A 23243-nucleotide genomic window follows, 5' to 3' on the forward strand; every position below is an offset into this window, starting at 1 on the left:
ATAATGAGGTACGTCAAAGCTCCACCATTGTGACTGGCGATTATCGATTAAGTTTGTCCGTTTTGGGTGAAATCATTTGTTCTGTTGATCAATGAGGTACATGTAAGTGATGTCTCATCCATTTTTCTCTAGTTAATGATAGCCAACGCCCCAATGGGCGCTGAATTTCTGTGGGTACCTCATTACAGCCTCGGAGTTGGAACAGTAATTAATTCACTGTTTTATTGCAAAAAAACTAGAATCATTGTTAAACACGACCTTCTAATACTTTAAACACCGGAATTTCAAAACATACAACAAGACGCGAGTTTTAAAACATGGATCACACATGAACTGGAAAATACAGGTATTCATTGCATATTGCAACTTTGGATGCCGTCTGTAAGCACCATTTGGTCCAGTTTTTAGGAGTTTCGGGGCAGAAAGGAACTGATAATGCATTCTGCAGCTGCAAGTGAGAATTGATTATTTCTGATGAATAAAACCGTAAAATGTTTACGTCATCAGCAACATTTCTGTCAACGTCATCGAAAGACTAAATCAATACCTTTGATAAACACTTCGCAATCTGCTGTCAGCAGCCCCCTCCGCATGCTCCATAAACATTGCCACAAATAAAATGCATAGAACATGAGAGCATATTGCAATAGACTGTCAGGGACAACATAAATCCTAAAGCACCTTGTTACTACACAGAAATTAACTACAACCCCACAATACTAATGTTGTACAAAATTAAAGTTCCTCGGCATCTGGGACGGTTTCAATGACAATGCATTTGATAAAACTTAGTTTAAAGGAAACCTACAGCGAAACGCTTATAAAAATTGGCGAGACACTTCCATTGGTAAATGTTAGCAGTTTCAAGTTCCCCTCAGGTCGTTAATTATGTACCAATGAGCTGCATAAGAAAGAAGTAATCACCAATTTTGTTATTTTACCACGTTCAGCTAGTCTAAATAAAGACTTGTGCCACGACTGGATCTCTTTAAGGACAAACAGATTGTCTTGAAAGTAAGTACATTTCATCTCTCCTTCCCCAGAGGCAAAAAAGCTCCTATAATGCTCTAAATATATACACAGCCAAAAAGTACTGAGATTGTAAATTATCAGCACCCCCCCCCCCCCCCCCACACACAACCACCACCTCAACTGAAAGTTAAGAAATGAGAATGTTCTGAAATTTATAGTGAACTATTGGTCAGTCATGCATGTTGTAATCGAAAAAATAGAATTCCTTGTATGTTGTATATGAAGACATCCATCTAAAAAATTTCCATAAATAACCTGGATGAACCAAACCATATGATTTGCACTTGTATCACACTTGATAGCCAAAGAATCCAAGGGGTTGCCATTTTTTTAAACTAATACAGTGGAACCTCCCTTAGCGGACACCTCTCTATTAAGGACAACCTCTCTATAAAAGACACCAGTTGTGGTCCCAAGGTGGTTGTTTCCATTCAATTTGACCTCTCTAATCAGGACACCTCTCTAATAGGGTGCGCACTTGTCAGTCCTGAGGGTGTCCTTGATAGAGAGGTTCGACTGTACTCTGTAAAACTGCATCAAAATATTAAAATGAAACAGTACAAAATTGAACCTACTGTTAGGTCACAAACATCTGTTAGTTTCATTAGCGTCTCGATCTCAATGATCACAAACATCTGTTAGTTTCATTAGCGTCTTGATCTCAATGATCACAAACATCTGTTAGTTTCATTAGCCTCCCAATCTCAATGATCACAAACATCTGTTAGTTTCATTAGCCTCTCCATCTCAATGATCACAAACATCTGTTAGTTTCATTAGCGTTCCGATCTCAATGATCACAAACATCTGTTAGTTTCATTAGCCTCTCGATCTCAATGATCACAAACATCTGTTAGTTTCATTAGCCTCTCGATCTCAGTGATCACAAACATCTGTTAGTTTCATTACCATCTGAATCTCAATGATCACAAACATCTGTTAGTTTCATTAGCCTCTCGATCTCAATGATCACAAACATCTGTTATTTTCATTAGCGTTCCGATCTCAATGATCACAAACATCTGTTAGTTTCATTAGCCTCTCGATCTCAATGATCACAAACATCTGTTAGTTTCATTGGCATCTCAATCTTAATTAAAAAAGGACACATGCAGAAGAAGAGCACCTTTATAAACTAGACAATGATATGAATAAAAACTAGCAAATGCTTTTACTTCAATTTTGTACAGAAAGGCCAAGTGTAAATGTACATGGAGTTTTAGCTAAAAGCATTTGCTAGTTTTTATTCATATCACCCAACGGCTGAGGCGAGCCAAATCTGAGCTATAACTGCTCTCATATTACCTGTCTCAAGCACACGCTGACATAAATCGAAACTAATCTATTTTATATCAAAACCTCAATATTATGACGACCTCAACTTTATTTCAAACTTCTATCTACTTGAATAAAGTGACAATATTTGTTTTCGTAATTTACACCTTTTGCCCCCTGGTGAGCTGACTCTCAGTCGAATCGCGCTAAATTTTCTGTCAGCAGCATATCTTGGGCTGTTCTACCCGACGGCCAGATATGAAGTGCCCAGGTCTTATGGTTACAAAATGCCCAATTTTGTCCACGGATGGATGGAAGGATGGACACCATTCGAATAGCTATTTGACTAGCTCTGCTGACTTTGTCAGCTGAACTAATAATTTCTGCAGTGTTACTTCATAACAGTCGACTGTGTGCGCCGTAATCTAGACCCTATTCTGCTGAATCAATCATAACACCAATAATATGACATGTTACACAGAATCGTCTTGCTATCTCTCATCTCTAACAACCATAACATCATTACACTGAAAACCTTTAGTCTTACATCTCCCTCTCAACCAGACATCTTATGTCAAAGTGATATACATTACACTGCCTACACTGAAAACTTGTAGAGCTTCATCTCTCATCTCTAACAACCAGACATCTGATATGACAGTGATATACATAACATCATTACACTGAAAACCTTTAGTTTTATATCCCTCTCTCATCCAGACATCCCATGTCAAAGTGACATACATTACACTGCCTACACTGAAAACTTGTAGAGCTTCATCTCTCATCTCTAACAACCAGACATCTAATGTCACAGTGACACACATCACATCATTACACTGAAAACCTTTAGTTTTATATCCCTCTCTCATCCAGACATCCCATGTCAAAGTGACATACATTACACTGCCTACACTGAAAACTTGTAGAGCTTCATCTCTCATCTCTAACAACCAGACATCTAATGCCACAGTGACACACATAACATCATTACACTGAAAACCTTTAGTTTTATATCTCTCTCAACCAGACATCTCATTTCAAAGTGACATACATGTACATTACACTGCCTACCATGAAAACTTGTAGATCTACACTCTCATCTCTAACAACCAGACAACATTACATCACTAACCAGAAAACCTTTAGTTTTAAATTTTTCCTACAATTAAAAATAAAGTAAGGCATGCAATTCTCAAACATCTTGAATAGATCAGAACAATTTCTAAGTTAACCCTTGCTGTTAACATCCCCACTATTCAACAAGTATATAATAAACATCTCCGGTTATCCATCTCTAAATTTTTTTACCAGCACTGTTCCGATCCACATCTCTAAAAAATTCAGGGTTCATAGAATATTCAACAAATTTCTCTACCAGTAATACAGTAAGGGAGCATGTCAGGATCTGCCATGCTTCTTGAGGTTCCTGGTTCAAGTGCTAGACTCTTGGTGGTCGTTCCTTTGTGGCATCTGCTCCAAAACTGTGGAACCAGCTCCCGCAAAAGCTCCGTAACATTGATTCCCTCCAGACTTTCAAGTCCCTGATGAAAAGGCCCACCTTTTTGCAGTTTCCATTGGGAAAAAATGCGCTCCAGAATACCCACTTGCTGAATAATGTGAGCGCTTTACAAATGCGAACATTGATTGATTGATCTACCGTATTTTGCTGCGTATAAAACGCACCGGGGTATAAAGCGCACCCATTGAGTCCGTAGACAAAATCCAGACATAAGGCGCACCTACGTATAACACGCAGTACTTCTGAGATGCCCCCTGCCTATCTTTCCTTCGTAAAAGCCTCGCTTTGATGTTTTAACATCAAAGCGAGGCTTTAAAAATCATGGCGGCACACGATCAGCTGATTTATCAATTGGATTTATCTCGCATCTACGCTCTGAATATTGCCGCTAAGGACCCTCAAAAACATTTATAGAAGTAACTGAAATGATAATGAGGATACTAATATGTATTGCGTACAGAACAGGCGAGTTAGCATCGGTGAACTATGCAAAGTGCATCGATATTCCCGATTTTTCTTTCGTGCAAAAATATAAAATGCGCCGACTTGGTTGCGAGCCAAAAAAGCCGTCAAAAGAAATGAGTTGATGGAAAAAATCTTGTGATCATTCGGTGGCTTCCTAGGTCTAGGCCATAGATAACACGCACCTTTGTATAACGCGCACCCCCCGATTTTAGGGCTTTCTTGGGTCAAAAAGCTGCGCCTTATACGCAGCAAAATACGGTACTCATCAGGTCTCTTTGGCTTGCTTTCAACAAACCATGCTCGACTTATCCGACAGTGCCCATTGGTCACAATCATCCCTTGGCAGTATGGCGGCCACGTCTTCAGCATAGTCGCCGCCACTTAAATCGCTTAGGCAACCTCGGGCGCAGATGTGCTGCCAGCCTCCCTGAAATAGTGAGGAAATAACTCAGTCAATTGGTAAAAAGCAAATCACAAAGCTTTTCTAATGATGCTCCAAAACTGATGAGCTTAAAGTGATACTATGATCTGATTTACAACTTTGCGGAAATACGTCTGTTTTTAATTGTTGATCCCAAATGTAAAGCTCAAATTTTTCATTTTTGATTAGATTTATTATAAAATCGCTGTTTTAATCAAATGTACACCACCGCGACCGCGAAAATGTTCATGTTGTGACGTCATCAACGAAAACGTCGTCGGCGTAGCGCAATTTCAACGGCATCGAAGCGAGCCGTCCGGGCGGGATTAAAACCATCAATTTCTAGAAAATGTGCATTTCGATTCGAAAACCTTACTGATTTATGAGAAAGTGATGTAGTCATTTGTCAAAAACAGCTAAAACATTATACGGTGAAATTTGACACGAGTTACCCTTTAAATACGTACATCAGTTAAGTGCTGTGCTTTTGATGGTTCGGTGGTGGTTCTCTTCATGGTTTTGATGACAAATCAGTACGGTGCAAATTATCAGAACAACCCAAAGCCATTCCTTCTTTTCCTAGTATTAAACGCTTACCCCAATGCCTTGGTCCCACAATGTTCCCTTTGGATTTTCCTCTGTAATCGCAAGTCTTCGGCAGACGATGCCTTGGACAGGGCCGCTCTTGCTCGGCACAATATCTGCGATGACCCAGACTTGATCTTCTGGGCCCACCGACACCTGCTTGATGCTGTTCGACACGTGGATCCAGTCGGTACCTTCTGGGTAAGTGCTTGTGATGTTCTGTCTGTACCAGAGTTGATCTGTAAGAAACGGACATATGGCAATAAGAAGATGCTAAATCCAGATTTTAGAGGTGAGAGGCAGAAAGTGGATAACCTTTACGAATTACTTGGCCATGTCAAGAATGTATTCGTCTATGTAATGAAGGTAAACTTCTCACACACACAATGGATCTGGTTCATAGTCAGCTAAGGCCTACAATACACACTTGATATGCTTTGTGTATCATAAAGTAATGACATGCATAACATATAGGTAATCATATCATTACCGGCGTCGTAACCCTATTGGATTTTTGCCGGAGGTATGGAGTCCACTATAGGCTACTGTCCACCTATGTGGGATCTTTTACTTGCCCTGGCATAGACATCCAGGTACAATTGGGACCACAGCTTTTAGTCTCATCCGACAGACCCTCGAGTATTTCATGCAATGTACATGTACGTGTTGTGAAGAGCCAGGAATTTTAGTTCCTTAAAAGCCACACTGGTTCATCCAGAAATACAATCCTGGGTTCTCCCGGGATCGAACCCGGGCCCTATTGCGTGGTAGCTAGCAGTGTTAACCACTAGGCTATGAGGCTCCTCTAATGATACACCGATTCCATTGCTTACTTTTCGTGTCCACAGCCCACACTGCTGTCCTACCAGCCGATATCTGTTTGAGCAAGAAGCCATTAGGTGGCATTGTTACATGAAACCAACATGTGCCTGAAAAACGAATTCAACAGAAATAATGAGAGCAAAAGAAGATTGGGTACTCAGAGCAATAATGAAAACAGTTAAAGAGATCCAGTCGTGGCTCAAAATTGTTATTATTTAGACTAGCTGAACGTAGTAAAAATAACTGAATGGGTGATTACCTCTTATGCAGTTCGTTGACTGGAGTCAGTAATGTTATGCAACGTTATGCAAATGTTGCCCAGATGCCCAACTCATATAATCAACTACCTGAGGGGAACTCAAAACTGCTAAGATTTGTCAATGGCAGCTTATTCCTGCCATAGTTTTTAACAACGTTCAAAACTCCCCAATTTTATAAGCGTTTCATGATAGGTTTCCTTTAAGACCGATTCCACAGCAGCAGTGAGCATGGGGAAGCATGTGGTTTTCACAGGTGTTGGATTAAAAGTGCTTTGAATGTTTAATTCTGACTCCAACTGGAACTGATCACAAAGCTTGTGAAAGCAGCAAAATCAAAAAGTAAGTATTAGTGGTACCACAGTGGAAGTGCATCTAACTTATACCACCCTCGGTGGAAGTGGAACGAATTCCTTCACTTACCAGTAGGATTGTCTTTTGTGATCCTGTTTCTAAACCAAGGGGAGCCATCATTTGCCACAGCCCACACCCTGAAGCCACCTCCAACCGAAATGGACTGGAATGGCTGGTCGGTGGGAACGTGCTGCCATTGACTTCCCTGAAATGAACAAGGAACATTTCAATTGCAAACATGTACTTTGTAACCGTCTTGATCCGTTATACTTAAAAACAATCTTTAACAGTGAGTTGCAAATTTTCCTGGCTGCAATCACTGGTTAGTGCCAGATAGAGGCTTCATCTTTTTTGCAACTTATGATAAATTTCTTGCAAGAGATTGATAACTTACCTGTGGTAAATTTCTGGTTACACCTTTTCTGCATAGAACATCGCCGTTTGCACTGATGGCCCAAACGGCCAGTGGACTATTTACATCGGTGGACCAGGCGTCGACCTGGACAGAGACGTCTTGAATGGGTATCGGTCCACACTCCAACCATGGACCTGTTGTCACCACTTTGCACTCCCTGCAAACATGGGTCTTCATTAGGATTTTCATTGATAAATTGAAAAGATATACTGGAACAACACAATGCCCATGCCTTTAGGGCTGAATTGAGAGACAAAGCTGACATATACTTTCTAGTCGATGATTTAGATAGGATTACTGTAAAATGTGAAATTTTTGCAATATGTTGGCGAACTTGCTTTTCACATTGGCGGTACAAAAAATTCTCCATCTGCAGCCAAAATTAATGGTTTTATTCATTAGAGTTTGCAGGGTACTATTTTCTCACCTGACCCATCTCCTCCTTCTTAAGTAGTCATTCCAAGCTCTCTGGCCATGGAGATCCCTAAAAGAGAAATATTTGCTGGTTGTAATATTTCTAGAATTTACATCCAACAAGTTTATAACATTGCACTACTTCCAAAGAAATTCTTGAAGGGACAATATAGGCAGCAGCTAGGCAGGCAAGATAATGTGACATGTTGTCGCCAATAGGGGTCTCTCACATCTCACAGTATGTCGAAATGATTGACGCTTGTACAAGGAATAAATTTAGTGCTGAATCTGACATGACCCAGGGCCCTTACTGTGTATATCAGTCACCAGAAGATGGCCAAATTAGCCCCTCTGCTCCTGCCTATAGTCCCCCTTTAAATTCGTTCAACTTTGCTACAGTTCATAATGATAGATTTATTTATTTTATTTAAACTCCCAATTCAAGATTCATTGAAATTGTACCCCGACATTTTCGCTCCTTTGTTCCAAGCGGTTAAGCTCAAGCCAAGTGCTGCAATCAGCTCCTTGACACTCCAGAATGCCTCTACTGTGACTCAGGTCAGTGTAAAGTGTAATATAAAAGTTGCATTTATCATTTTCAAACTCACATATTGAAATCTCTCGAATACTGCCATCCCTCCTTGTCAGTGCCACCTGGTGTCTGATAGTCAATCTTCCAATCTGACGTCTGCAGGAAAAGAGGAGCAACATCAATCATTCCTTTCATATTGCTTTCAACTACAACTCAGAGTAACCAGGTTTTCTTTGGGTCTCTATGAATTGCTCAGTACATACTGGTACAAGTACAAATAAACATCCCGTTTAAATTTACATTCCCCCATCGGAAATGACGTAGTTTGATCACATTCAACTATAAATCCATTGAACAATAGCACTTTTTTAGTCAAGCGATGACCTTTTTTTGGGCCGTGAACGGGGAGAGTAAACTCATTCCAAACATCCTTGCCATGCTTTTGCTTTGAAAAGACGAGACATACTGATTTGGCAAAAGTTGACATGAAAATATCTATTACAAAGGGGTCAGCAACCTCAGTATTTTGGCCCAAAACAGATGAGCAAAGATGGCTTCTCAACTTACCCACTGCCAATGAGTTGAGGGTAACTTGAACGTCTCTTTAGCATACTCGTAACGGCCCGATTTGTCGCTCCATATTTTCCGGTCGAACGAAAGCCCCCTGAAAGATCAACGGAGAACATAGCCCGATGAGAGAAGATGCCACATGCTACCTATAGGTCAATTGCAGGGAGGAAACTGGACGTCTGTCTCGTCCATGGGCTTCATTCATGCTCACACATGTCATCAGTTTGTCATACTTATAGACAGAGTAGGGGGAGCAACTTTCACAATGTTTTTAACCAAACATTTGATCCCTAATGTCATTGAGTTTATGCCATTAGCGAGTTTCGGCGATGAAAAAAACATGCTACAGCCTGATGCATACATATCAACTTGTGTATGTTGTACTGGAATTGTGAAGTGCCCACACATACATACATACCAGAGCAATTTTTTCGATTTGCAGAAACTCCCAAATAAAGGCCTATGCCGTTCGTTAATAATTTTGAATTTGTAATTGAATTTGAAAATTCTCAATTGCGTAAATAAATACCAATAAATTTCAGCATTGCCTTTCTGTAGACAGACAGACAAATACGATAAATACAAAGTTTTAACAAATTCGTATTCATAATAACTGCACTACGGCATTGTGTATTAGTGGATTTCTATTTAACTGGACAACAAGTAATTGCAAACGGTGTACCCCTTTAACAGTATTTCACCTACTTGTAAGAATATCCTGTGACTGGATTCCATCTCTGATTCTCATAAATGTACATCTGCCGGATGTCCACCTGTGGATGGATACCAGTTGCACTGCTCGCAAGACCTAATAAACAAAGGTTACACCACATCTAGAGGTTTTCTCACCAGTATCTTTTCTGAGGAGATGGTCACAGAATACATGTAGTAGAAGGCAAAGTAATCTCAGTCGATGTGATGAAAAGTAAGCAATAGGTTAAGATTTTCGATCCGAGAACGGGGACGAGGTGGTATTTTGATGATAGATACCGTATTGCCTGTTGTCAGAAATGAAATGAAGTAGTGTGTTAATAATGCCTGGTATGCCTAAAGACATTAATACAAAACAACCAGTTGGACTTGATGCCGTCAACCAGAGGAAAAAACCCACCTCGTCCTCAAATCAAAATCTTAACCTCTCTAATATCATTTGTGGGCAAGTTTTCAGTGCAAACTATGTCAGGTAATTTGTGTACAGTTTGCTCCCTGTTAGTCCACTGCATCATAAAAAGATTGTGAAATGTATAAACATTAAGGAAAACTACATATTATGATGTATTGAAACATACATTCAATATGTGTGCAGCTGCAAGATTCAAAACATGAGAGAGGACGCCAAGAGCATCAACCAGTGCCTGACTCCTTTGTCAACCAACCAACCAAATATACTAACCTTTGAATATTCCACCTCCATAGCCACCTGTGTACACCCAGGCAATATTATTATAACCGATAGCCCAGACTATTCCGGATGGACTCGTTTCGACAATGTGCTGATGGCCGCCGAGCTGATGCCAGAAACTGGAAAGATAAATCATCAAAATATGAATATATGAATATACACAGTACACTATTCACTACTTCAGATGGAGTCATCTCGACAATGTGCAAAGCTGGTGCCAGAGACGGAAAACATGTCAAAACATGAAGTATACAGTGCACCGATGATTGGATACACAGCAAGGAGACTAGAGGACAACAAGCGCCCTGCACATGAGCAGTTTAAATCGCGGCTACTTGAGATGCAACAAAAATCTCTTGTTTAATACAGTGGAAAATCCCTTAGCGGCCACCTCTCTATTTAGGACAACCTCTCTATTAAGGACACTATTTTTGGTGCCAAATTGGTTGTCACCATTCAATTTGACCTCTCTAATCAGGACACCTCTCTATTAAGGACACGAAGGAAACATTTCTTTAGTAAAACATGAAAAAAACGATCTTTTTAAACTCTATGTCTGACTGAGTAGGTTTGCTGAATTATAAACAACAGTAGAACCTCTCTTAGCAGACACCTCTCTAATCAGGACACCTCTCTATTAAGGACACTAGTTTTGGTCCCAAATTGGTTGTTACCATTCAATTTGACCTCTCTAATCAGTACACCATTTGTCAGTACCAAGGGTGTCCTTAATACTAATAATAGAGAGGTTCTACTGTACCAAGTTTCTGTGAATTTGCATGACTAGATAACTTTACTATGGCATCATGCCTTACTTGATTCCTCAGCCACCAGTTAATACAATGAACATGAGTGTCACACCCCTTTAAAGGGGTACGCCGTTTGTAATTCCTGGTGGTCTAGGAAAATAGAAATGCAGTGATACACAATGACGCAGTGCAGTTATTATGCAAACGAATTCGCTGAAACTTGGTAACTAAAATACAGAAGAACCTCTCTATTAAGGACACCCTCGGGACATACAAGTGCTTTATTTAATAGACAGGTGTCCTGATTAGAGAGGTTAAATTGAATGGAAACAACCACTTTGGGACCAAAACTAGTGTCCTTAATAGAGAGGGTGTCCTTAATAGAGAGGTGTCCGCTAAGGGAGGTTATACTGTATTTGTATACCTGTCTTCACAATGGCACTGTTGAAATTGATATTCAGTGCGTATTTATACAATTTGAAAATTTTCAAACTCAATTACAAATTTCTGATATTTGATGCACGGCGTTGGCCTTTAATATGCTATTAACACTGCCCCTTTCCACACCTTTAGCATTATTTTCCTAGGCTCACCATGAACATGGATAACAGATGGTGCAATAAGATAGATGCTTTGACTTGAGGTCAATATGGCCTTAAATGTCAATAATTCATATTCACATGAATAAACATGCATTGTGATTAATACAATGTGTTACACTCCCATACAAGATTATCAAGCCTTGCTTAAAATAGAATTGAGGTTTAACATGTCATTAGTATGCATAGGCCTATACAACAGTATGCTCAAGGTTAACCCAACTCCAGAAGGCCTTAGGGTCTAGGCTTAAACTATAATAGGCATTCAGCTTACATCATTACAAACTTCGGTAACTTTAAGTGCTAAGCATATACATGCGTGTTGATAGGCATACAGTGAAAAGCACTGAAGTGTAAAGGCCTAGTAAATATAAATATGATAAAGGCCTCCACCAACATGAACTAGCTCATCCAGATTGGTCACCCCAGAAACACACTTCATGTCTGCAAGGATATCAAGGTGAGATCTCTTCGAATTTTTTTCCCAATTTGATATGATACTAGTCTTTATTGCTACATGTACAATATGCTAATTCCCTCCATTCTTATCCCCTTCCAATACTGTAGCATCTGGTCTCTAAGATATCCCCATCTGCATGCATGCCATTGTGTACATCCAGCAATGATCAAAGGGGCCCTTCCCACCATTCGTCATTATATACAGTGGAACCTCTCTAAGTGGACACCTCTCTATTAAGGACAACCTCTCGAGGACACTAGTTTTGGTCGCAAAAAGGTTGTTTCCATTCGATTTGACCTCTCTAATCAGGACACCTCTCTATTAGGGACAGCAGTTGTCAGTCCCAAGGGTATCCTTAATAGAGAGGTTATACTGTATATCTTTCATGATGGCATCACTGCAACCTTTCATATCAAGACAATAAAATACTACATGGCCAAGTGTTGTGAAGGTATCTTTTCATGGTTACCACCCCCTCCCCACCCCCAAGATTCAGCTGAGATATCAATGCATAACCATTCGTGACTTCTAATTTCAGGCATCTTGAATACGTTGCTTTGCATGACAAGTGCCCTCAGACACCATGAAGAGAAAAAGGTCCTCCATTCATGAGGTGAACATCAGGAAGCAGCGAACGGACGAGCTGAAGCAACTTCAGAAAAAATTCTTCCGGGCTTGCGATCAGCTAGAGACAATGGACCGTAAATTGATGGATATAATTCAGAGATATAATCGGGCAGTAAAAAGTGAGACAGCCGCCATTAAATTTAACAAGAAGATTCAGATTATGACACTGGAGGGCGTGAGGGACCTTTATTTTGAATACTGTAAACGGACGCAAGGAAAGATGACAAAACTGTGGCATGAAATTCACGGCGATTGAAGATTATTGTGTTATCCTCGAATGAGGATTACGATATGAGAAAGGGTGGAGCTGTTGAAAATAGGAGTACCTCTTGTCAAGAGAGCTACTTCTAGCAAGGCTATTTGATTGGACACTTATATCAGCACCAACCATTGGAGGCATACGACACTACTCACAAAGGAATTCTGACCACGTCCTCAATTCCCTACAAGAGTCGATTTATTTTATTCTATGTAAGATAGAACCTCCTTGTCGCGACTGGGTAAGGTGTATACCGGTAGATCATGGTCTGGGTGCCATACACAACATGTATAAAGTTGAAAGTGTGCCTTCAAGAATGACATTGTGTACGAAACATCCACGATTCTTACTTTATTTATTGTCAAAACTTTTTATAATGAACATACATAGTATTGTGATTTATTGGCACAATTTTTTACACATTTGAACAGTGGGACACAAAGAAAGCTCAAGCAATAAATGTGATTTGAATACTAAAGAGACGATTTGTTCAATTACAGTAGAACCTCTCTATTAAGGACACCTTCGGGACTTGCAAGTGCTGTCCTTAATAGAGAGGGGTCCTGATTAGAGAGGTCAAATTGAATAGAAACTACCAATTTGGGACCAAAACTAGTGTCCTTAATAGAGAGGTTGTCCTTAATAGAGAGGTTTTCCTTAATAGAGAGGTTGTCCTTAATAGAGAGGTTGTCCTTAATAGAGAAGTTGTCCTTAATAGAGAGGTTGTCCTTAATAGAGAGGTGTCCGCTAAGGGAGGTTCCACTGCACTATCTAAAGCCCATTCATTATTGTTTTGGTAACATCATTTTTGGCTCTGGAGCGCCATCTACTGGATGGATTTGAAGTTGTTTTTTTATCGATCTGAGGTTTGCAACCTATCTGAGTGGGTTAAATACAATACGATGATGATATAAATGATACTTACATCTGATTGATGGGTGCAGTGTCAATGACAGGAGATATCTCATGAACAAACACGTCTCCTCTAGCGGTGGTGGACCATAGCGCACAGGCTCCTGGGGCTCGATTGATTGTCCTCAGATCACAGCAGGCAAGACTTAAGACAGTTACCTGAAGAACAGAAATAAATACTTGAAGAGCCAGGACTGAAAAGCTGTCAAACTGACTATCACTGAAGTATGTCCACATTCTTTTGGGCTGCTGTGCAAAACTATTGGACCGATTCCTCTTCAATCAAATTTCTTTCTCTTCAATCTTATTTTGCGACCCACTCCAATTTCCAGACCCCTCGCTTAAAAAGGTATAGGCTGTGACAAAGAATATGATTATGTACATGTAGCAGTTAACTAGAAACGGAACTTACCCAATCTTCAAGGTCCTCCTCTGTGCGAGCCAGAAGTTTGATAGGCAGTCGATTAGCTATTCGAGTAGGGGTGTAAATACCAAACACTGGTTTGTGGGTAGGATCATTCACCGTCCACACAGCAATGATATCCGACAAAGTCTCTTGAATAAACTGAGAAAAAGAGGAAAAAATCTTATTTGTCCATGGAATCAAATGGATACAGGTTACGAGCTACAAGAGACTCATTCGAATCATTCCTCAAATGAATTTTAGAGACGTGTAATGCACTCCTTACACCCTCAATATCTCCACACAAAAAAGATTTGGCTGGGTCTATCAACAGAAACCAGGGTCTCCACCAACTCCTTACACCCTCAATATCTCCAGACAAAACAGATTCGGCTGGGTCTATTAACAGAAACCAGGGTCTCCACCAACTCCTTACACCCTCAATATCTCCAGACAAAACAGATTCGGCTGGGTCTATCAACAGAAACGTATTTCTCACTCGATGAGATCCACTCGAATGTGATCCACTCGAATGAGATCCACTCGAATGAGATCCACTCGAATGAGATCCACTCAAATGAGATCCACTTGAATGAGATCCACTCGAATATCTCCAGACAAAAAAGATTTGGTTGGGTCTATCAACAAAAACCAGGGTTTCCACCAACTCCTTACACCCTCAATATCTCCAGACAAAACAGATTTGGCTGGGTCTATCAACAAGAACCAGGGTCTCCACCAACTCCTTACACCCTCAATATCTCCACACAAAAAAGATTTGGCTGGGTCTATCAACAGAAACGTATTTCTCACTCGATGAGATCCACTCGAATGTGATCCACTCGAATGAGATCCACTCGAATGAGATCCACTCGAATGAGATCCACTCAAATGAGATCCACTTGAATGAGATCCACTCGAATATCTCCAGACAAAAAAGATTTGGCTGGGTCTATCAACAGAAACGTATTTCTCACTCGAATGAGATCCACTCGAATGAGATCCACTTGAATGAGATCCGCTCAAATGAGGCACTGTGGTTCCTACCTTCTGTTGTTTCTTGTAACTGTAATGAATGGTGAAGTATCCCTCAGAGTTCTCCAAGCCCTGCTCAAGCTCCACTGACACTTCTGTCCATTTCGGTCGCTTCTCTTCCCTCCACCACTGCATGGTCCCCTTCTTAATCCAAGTGGACTGCAAGCGTATAATCACACTGATTCAGAATACAGAAATCTCACATTCGAGCTAAAAAAATCGGTCACAAAGGGGGGGGATCGGTAGATAATGGTTAGGGTGCCAAGCTCATAACCCGAAGGTTGTTGGTTCGACTCATAGTAGAACTACAGGAGAACCTCTCTATTGAGGACACCCTTGGGACAGACAAGTGCTGTCCTTAACAGAGAGGTGTCCTGATTAGAGGTCATATTGAATGGAAACGACTAATTTTGGACCAAAAATAGTGTCCTTTACAGAGAGGTTGACCTCAAAAGAGGGGTGTCTGCTAAGGGAGGTTCTTTTGTACATGCTGATTCAGTGTCCGGGGTGCCCTTGTGGCTTCAGGTGATGATGAAGGTGGAGTACATGAGAACACGTGACATTTAATCGTATTTACATTTTCCACAGCCAAGTCGTACTTCGGGTCTGTAAGGCCTTCTTTGCGATTCCTTAATTTCAACTGGTTGAGTAAGTTGTTTCGCCAAACAAGATCTTCTTTGCTCAGGGACGAAATTTTCTCTGAAAATAGTTTGCAAACCAATAAGGTCACCTTCTTTTAACTGTGGCTGCTTTTGAGGAGATGGCGGATACCTCTCATTCCTACTTGATCATAAAATTAGCCGCCATTTTTCATTCTTAATGATTACATTTCAGGTTGTCGCTTTTTAAAAAATGTTTAAGAAATTGAAATACATAGAAAGTGATTCAAAAACACTTTTTAAAGTCAAACCATCAAAAGTTGTGCAGTGCAAGCAGTGACGTTTTTTTAAGACGAAAAGAAAGCTCCCTTAGACAAACTATTAACAGTGCTAATGCAGAAACTGAACTTACCAAATTTTGAGAACCATGGCACATTAGCAACAGAATCCATCATGCATCCCGATCCACTGACCCATACCCACGAGGTGTCATCTGTCTCAACATCATAAGTAAAATCGTCATCATACTTAAAGTTCGTCACAATTTCCGTCTGAAGACCAACCCCAAACTTCCCAACCTGTAAGTTCTCCGGCACACTTTTACTTTTTGTCATTTGATGTTTATGATAGCGATACTTCTCCGATTCATCCTTGAAAGCGTACGTGGGTGGCAGCGTCTCGGGAAACTCCATAAGCGGGGGACTCATTGTAAACGACACAGTACGATAATCTCCACTAATCAGAAGGTTCCCCGCAGCAAATTTCTGCGCTTGGATGTCACCAACAGACCTACTGGTACGCTTTGAGACACCTTTGCTCTGAACAACGTCAATTCTGCGACTGGGCAGCAATTTCGTTGCAGATATAGTAACGACTTCGTCTTCCTCCTCCGGATCCTCCCCCTGAGTAAAGTCGATAATTGTTTCCGATGTATCAGAACAAAAACTTGAATCTCGTGTTAGTTTGCGATGTGGATTTTTACCGTCCACGGAATTATGACTACCGCTAATACATTCGAACTTTCCACAACTGCTGGATAGACCCTCAATCTTGGCTCTAAGTATTTCACTGACTATATCAGATTCGTGAGAACTTGACCCTGCATCTACTCCATTTAAAGTCCCCCCAGAACAGACTTTAACAGCACCATTTTCAGTGTCACATACTTGGAATGTCGCATTCTGATCACTAGAGCAACCAAGCACCGCTTCTTCTGAATCCAGAGGAAATTGAACTTGACCAGGAATACTGGGAATATTATTTGTGGTTTGATTCTCAACACCCTCGGCTCCATCTAGAGAGTCGACTCTTCTTGATCTAGAACTATCACAGTTAGTTTTTGAGTCACTGCAAGACTGACTCAACTCTGGTATTTCTTGATGGATGAATGTTGGACAACTCTCCGATGTTAAAGGCACGATGGGTCCCGATTCGAACACCTCATCCTCCTCTGGGACGCAGGTTCCCTCAAGCACACCCCCATCCCACGTTTCAGCAGCAGCAACCTCCTCCATCCTAGGATCCTTTTCACTGTTGCCTGAGCTCGTAATCTTCGCATGTCCCATGACTCGAGGGAGCAAGATACGCTTCCAAGTCTTTCCACTGAGATCGTCTGGTACGACTCCAGTCCTGAAGTAGATATGACGATCCTCGAGACCAATCGCCCACACCTGAAAGTGGAAGGGTAGATTAGAAGTGTCAACCAAGCCACCCAAATGTTTACCGATTACATGTAGTTGTGACAACATTTATCTCACCTGTCTTACATTGTCACTAAACACAGATAGCTACAGGATACTCTTCACCAGGTACTCTTAAATAGCCTGACATTGTCACTAAAACAGGCTACAGGATACTCTAAACCAGGTGATCACCCTCCAGCAAACCACCCCCACCCCCACCCGCACCCCCACCCCTAAGAACTGGTCATAAAGGATATACTTTTCGCCTACCTGGTCGTAAACCAGGTGATCACCCTCCAGCAAACCCCCACCCCCACCCCCACCCCCACCCCTGAGAACTGATCATAAAGGATATACTTTTCGCCTACCTGGTCGTAAACCAGGTGATCACCCTCCAGCAAACCACCCCACCCCCATCCCCACCCCCACCCCTGAGAACTGGTCATAAAGGATATACTTTTCGCCTACCTGGTCGTAAACCAGGTGATCACCCTCTAGCAAACCACTCCACCCCCACCCCTGAGAACTGGTCATAAAGGATATACTTTTCGCCTACCTGGTCGTAAACCAGGTGATCACCCTCCAGCAAACCACCCCACCCCCACCCCTGAGAACTGGTCATAAAGGATATACTTTTCGCCTACCTGGTCTAGACCAGGTGATCACCCTCCAGCAAACCCCCACCCCCACCCCTGAGAACTGGTCATAAAGGATATACTTTTCGCCTACCTGGTCGTAAACCAGGTGATCACCCTCCAGCAAACCACCCCACCCCCACCCCTGAGAACTGGTCATAAAGGATATACTTTTCGCCTACCTGGTCGTAAACCAGGTGATCACCCTCCAGCAAACCACCCCACCCCCATCCCCACCCCCACCCCTGAGAACTGGTCATAAAGGATATACTTTTCGCCTACCTGGTCGTAAACCAGGTGATCACCCTCCAGCAAACCACCCCACCCCCATCCCCACCCCCGAGAACTGATCATAAAGGATATACTTTTCGCCTACCTGGTCATGATGTCCAACGGAGATCATGCCCATCTCGCCTACCATCTCAATCCACGTTACGCCAGTAGTAGCAGATTCCAACTCGGATGCCTCACAGGGCTTGATCCCTTTCCTGAACCAAACCTTGTCGAAAGAGAAAACAAATGAATTCCTCCACAAGAAGAGTGCAGCAATCGATTGGGTCAGAACACATGGTATCCTGTACTGGCATTCCAGGAGAGTGATGCGGACACAATTGAGCAACTGGGCCTTAATCTTCAGGTGACAAAACTGCTTTGAGATAGATGATTGACACACGCAACACACTTATTGAAATGCCAAAAGACGTCTTTGTCAAGGAACGGTGCCTGCCTTTCATGAGACACAGCGGGAGATGCCTACCTTTCCTTCTCTGGTGACAGCCCACACAACACCAGTTCCAACAGACGCTTGGGAGAGTCTTGAACCTTCTGGTGGATCTATCTCAACCCATGATGTTCCTGAAGAGGAAAACAAGGATATACGCATACTGTGGAATAAACAACGTGCTTATCTGGAGGGAATTTGCAGAGTGACACTTTCAAATTCCACTGTGAGGCAAAACCGATATCAATATTTCATGTGAAATCTATATATGCCTGGTTACTGGCTCAGTGTTGGTCAACATCTAATCTCCATCCTTGCAGTGACTGGTGAGACAACCAATACCTCTGGCTCCACCATGGTATCAAATCCCGACATTTTAAAATCTGAAACTTTAGTCACTCACCTAGGGGATTTTCCCGAGATGTACCAATCCTGACCAATGCATGCCCATCGTAGGTGATTGCCCAGAGTAAACCAGTTGGTCCGACACTAATTGATGTGACCTCTTGTCCATTCTCCATGGTCGGCACATTGGCCCACTCAGTCCCCTCTGGTGTGTCACGTGTGATACCCAATCTCACCACAACCTATATCAATCACGTCGAAGGGAACATTTCTTTAGTAAAACATGAAAAAAACTGATCTTTTTAAACTCTACGTCTGAGTGAGTAGGTTTGCTGAGTTCAGTAGAACTTCTCTTGGCAGACACCTCTCTATTAAGGACAACCTCTCTATCAAGGACACTAGTTTTGGTTCCAAATTGGTTGTTGACATTCAATTTGACCTCTGTTATCAGGAAACCTCTCTATCAAAGACAGCACTTGTCATTCCCGAGGGTGTCCTAAATAGAGAGGTTTAACTTAAGGAATTAAACCCGAGGCGGAGGACCTTGGTTGAATATGTGCAAATTTGGCAAATTCCTTCCATCGCCGGCCCGGCCGGAGCGCCGGTAGCGCCATTGTTTACATTATGTTACGGCAACGTTACAGAAAATGAGACATGTACATTTTGTACAGCGCATAGGAAGTCTGCATCGGCTCGCTCAAGTGATGCTAAAATCCGCGCAAATGGGCTATTTGGAGCGTTTTTCTCGGCAAATATGTGTAGTGCTCATTAAAAAACTTAGGGTGGTTGATGCTTCCTTGACTGATTTGTGTTTGAAGCAGTGTTTTGAGAGCCTCAAACTTCTGAAGTGAGCTGAAATTCCATTGACGTGACGTGTGCATGGTTTCCACATTTTAGTGCAACCCGAGGGAACTTTGGTAGAGCATCTTGGTTGCGTGTCCAAAACACTCCGCTCTCAGAACGAGGCTTATGCATTTTCCATTTAAAAGTTGACTTTACGGTACCAGGGTATTTTAGAATGTACTTTCAAATGCATGGTTCATGCTTTTATGGTGTGGGCGCTAACAACAGTATTTAAAGAGATAATGTTTATACCCCAGTGCCACTGCCCCCTGCCTACTGGAACACCAAGAGGTCATTTAACTACGTGCAACACACAGTTGCACCTTTCACTTGGTCTGCTGCTTGATAGTTGGACTAACACCCAGTTCCCAACAACCTCCATATCAAAGGTGACTTACCTTGCCAGTGAGAGTGACGGCCCATACACAGAGATAGCCCTTAGGTTGATTAGGTAGGTCATAGCCTCCCACAGCAATATCTATGAATGGCTCCACCATGGCGTCTAAGCCAAGGGTAGGTCCTGGCACCTGCAGGGGGTGAAAAAAAACGGTATTGAAAGATATACATCTCTTTAGCTATTTTGTATTTTGCTATCCCATGGACCTTTGGCTGTTTCAGCTACATGGCTTGAGCAGAAAACACAGAGTAGCACAGTGGTACGACTGATGTTCAAAATAACATCGGCACCAGACACCTCCAAGGTTGTGGCTCATCAGTGCACGTCTTTACGTGCTAGAGAAAAGACAACTCTCACTGACAGCGTAAGATTTCTCTGGGTCTCCTAGCCCAAGTCTGTTTATGGATGGAATTAAAAATGTCGTACATGTAACTGCTTTCAAGCTCTAAACTCAATATCATATCAAAAGCAAATCTTCATTCTCACCTTTGCCCAGGCATCTGTTGCAATATACCTGCGGTAACGAATCCATTTTCTTCGTCTCACCAGCGAGTTCCATTTTCTGTAGGCAGTGTAATTTCCATTGAATTTTCTAGCATATTGCCAGCCCTGAAAGTGCAAGTTTTGTTGATGATACTGATTGTCTCCTGTTTAAAAAATCATCATGAATTTTTTACAACTTTCTTCTGTATTCCACAGTTCCACCCCTGCGAATCAATGTTCCCACATTCTGCATCAATCATCAGTAACAATACAGTAGAACCTCTCTATTAAGGACAACGTTTGGACTGACAAGTGTTGTCCTTAATAGAGCGGTGTCCTGATTAGAGAGGTCAAATTGAATGGAAAAAAACAACTTGGGACCAAAACTAGTGTCCTTATAGAGAGGTGTCCTCAATAGAGAGGTCTCCGCTAAGGGAGGTTCCACTGTATATGACATGTCAACCACTGCAGTACAAGCCTGTGCAGGAGTATGCGGAATCATAACTGAGCCTGTTTTGTACTCCTACTCAAGTGTTCTCCACAGGGTTTTCTCAAGGTAGGGCGATACCCTTGATTTTCATGACGTTTTACCAGTGTGCAACACAAGGTAGGGTGGCCAGCAGTTTGAGGTAGGGTGGCCCTATAGGAACCCTCTACAAAGTTCTAGAGCAAGGTAGGGTGGCTCTTCTTAGGTAGGGTGGTAAGCTGCCAAGGTAGGGTGGGCCACCCTGACAAATAGCCTTGTGGAGAACACTGTTTAATACTCACTCCTAGTCGAATGAACCATCGACGTATATTGGCTGAGACAATCGGATTTACGCCATAAAGCTTCTTTGAAGTCTTTTTTCTTTTATCGTTGTAAGTTTTAAGACTAACTCACCCCCTTGTCTGTAATCTCCCCATTCAGATTCTCATCAATCACCCAGTCATCTTCCCAATCCCAAGCCGTAGACGGCAACTGGAACTCATACTTGGTAGTGTGTTGGCGGCCATCCTCAGTACTGTAGTGCCATCTATCAGTTGGCAGGAGACGCTTACCGGAAAAACCACTGATAGGATTCCATCGTTCGTTTTCATACGTCACTTCTTGATACCTGGAACACACCATGTAAAAGGTGAGTACTGACAAAAACGTTTGTGAAAGATTGTAACACAAACGATTGATGGAATGCTTCTGTACATTTTCGGATGCATCATAGAACCATTGTATCCCAAACACTAGCTCACAATAGTTAACTTAATCTACATTTATAATTCTGCGTGAACATAAAGTACATGAAGTAAGAGGTTATTTTACTTTCATGTAGCGTATCTAGATACTCATCGAAAGTCTTGTTTTTGATTACATTTCTCACAAAGAAATGACAAATTAAAATCTCACCTAATAGGGACATCTGAAGAATGTATAAATATATATGGCTGATGATCACTTCCAATGGCCCAGGCGCAGTCTCCAACAGCTGAGATCTTCTTGAAGCCTCTCACATGGTGCCACTTTCTCTGGGTCTCCTCCCACTGAGAGGAGGTGACAGACACGCGGTAGACCTTGCCTTGGTTGCCAATAGCCCAGAGATATGAAACTGGCATTGGGAGCTAGACATTGATGTTGGGCCTTCACAGCCACGAGGCAGGAGCTGAAACGAAATTGTCACATGAATAAAAGCAGGTTGTTTACAGGGTTAGCCCTCATTCCAGGTCCACTTCCAACCTGCTCACACGGGTAGGCCTACTCTAACTGCCTTTTTCCCCAGAACAGTATACCACTATAACATATAAGTGATTCCATATAAGCATACAATCTGTGTCTTCCTGCATTCCATATTCCCCTTGGCCTTGCATTTTGCAACAAAGTAATGGCATGATGGTGTCGAGGACCAACTATTAACTAAAGATTGATGCACTTGATTGGGAACAACGTTTACGAAGACGTCGCGTCACGTCACGTTACAGTAATGTAAAAATGCGTGGTGACGTGATGACGGCCAACACTACGTTATGTAAACGTTGGGCTAAACTTTAGAATCCCCGATCAGAAATGACGTAGTTTGATCGCATTCAACTATAAATCCATTGAACAGTGGTGCTTGGTTAGTCAACCGATGACTTTTTTTTGGGGTGTGATCGGGGATTGTAAACTCGTTCCAAACGTTGATCCCAATCAAGAAGTGTATGGATGTATATGCCTAGGCCGCTAGGGCCTACCAACAATCTCATTTTTCTGAAAACTAAAAACTCACTTGTGTTGTGGGCCTACTTATTCACAACAAATGTGACATAAACCCTTGGTTCAAATCTAAAATATATGCATTTCAGCAATAGACTAACGTAGAATGAACACATACATATGGCCAGAGTAGTTACTGTAATTTAATATACACGGAAATTGGCCTTTTCAGAGTGATAAAAAGTGAAAAACATGACAAATGGG

The 23243-nt window shown here is 41.8% G+C and overlaps 1 protein-coding gene across 2 annotated transcripts; it reads right to left on the reverse strand.

Moving 5' to 3' along the window:
• Positions 1 to 1121: 1121 nt before the first annotated feature.
• Positions 1122 to 23243, reverse strand: LOC135489177 (tectonin beta-propeller repeat-containing protein 1-like). 2 transcript variants are annotated; one of them, XM_064774408.1, is made up of 23 exons: positions 23158 to 23243; positions 22197 to 22449; positions 21696 to 21909; positions 20819 to 20941; positions 20334 to 20462; positions 19151 to 19334; positions 18784 to 18881; positions 18403 to 18525; positions 16122 to 17379; positions 15688 to 15809; positions 15123 to 15269; positions 14085 to 14237; positions 13686 to 13831; positions 10058 to 10185; positions 9370 to 9472; positions 8662 to 8758; positions 8171 to 8250; positions 7576 to 7632; positions 7128 to 7305; positions 6803 to 6938; positions 6134 to 6229; positions 5313 to 5539; positions 1122 to 4721 (listed from the first exon to the last, which is right to left on the reverse strand). In XM_064774408.1, exons 2-23 carry the CDS (start codon positions 22400 to 22402, stop codon positions 4581 to 4583), a joined length of 4146 nt encoding a protein of 1381 aa, XP_064630478.1. In that variant the 5' UTR covers positions 22403 to 22449; positions 23158 to 23243; the 3' UTR covers positions 1122 to 4580. The 2 variants fall into 2 exon arrangements, with proteins under 2 accessions (XP_064630478.1, XP_064630469.1); XM_064774399.1 differs by having other exon boundaries at positions 23053 to 23234.

The sequence above is a fragment of the Lineus longissimus genome, chromosome 1 (assembly GCF_910592395.1).
Source record: "Lineus longissimus chromosome 1, tnLinLong1.2, whole genome shotgun sequence".
Taxonomy (NCBI): domain Eukaryota; kingdom Metazoa; phylum Nemertea; class Pilidiophora; order Heteronemertea; family Lineidae; genus Lineus; species Lineus longissimus.

Bases quoted from the DNA above. Each gene is read 5' to 3' on its own strand.
- LOC135489177 (XM_064774408.1), bottom strand. From the start codon at position 22,402: ATGCCAGTTTCATATCTCTGGGCTATTGGCAACCAAGGCAAGGTCTAC. The intron at 17,380-18,402 runs GTAGGCGAAAAG...TTCCACTTTCAG, and splicing joins CCGTTGGACATCATGACCAG to GTGTGGGCGATTGGTCTCGA. The intron at 8,759-9,369 runs GTAGGTGAAATA...TTGATCTTTCAG, and splicing joins GTCACAGGATATTCTTACAA to GGGGCTTTCGTTCGACCGGA.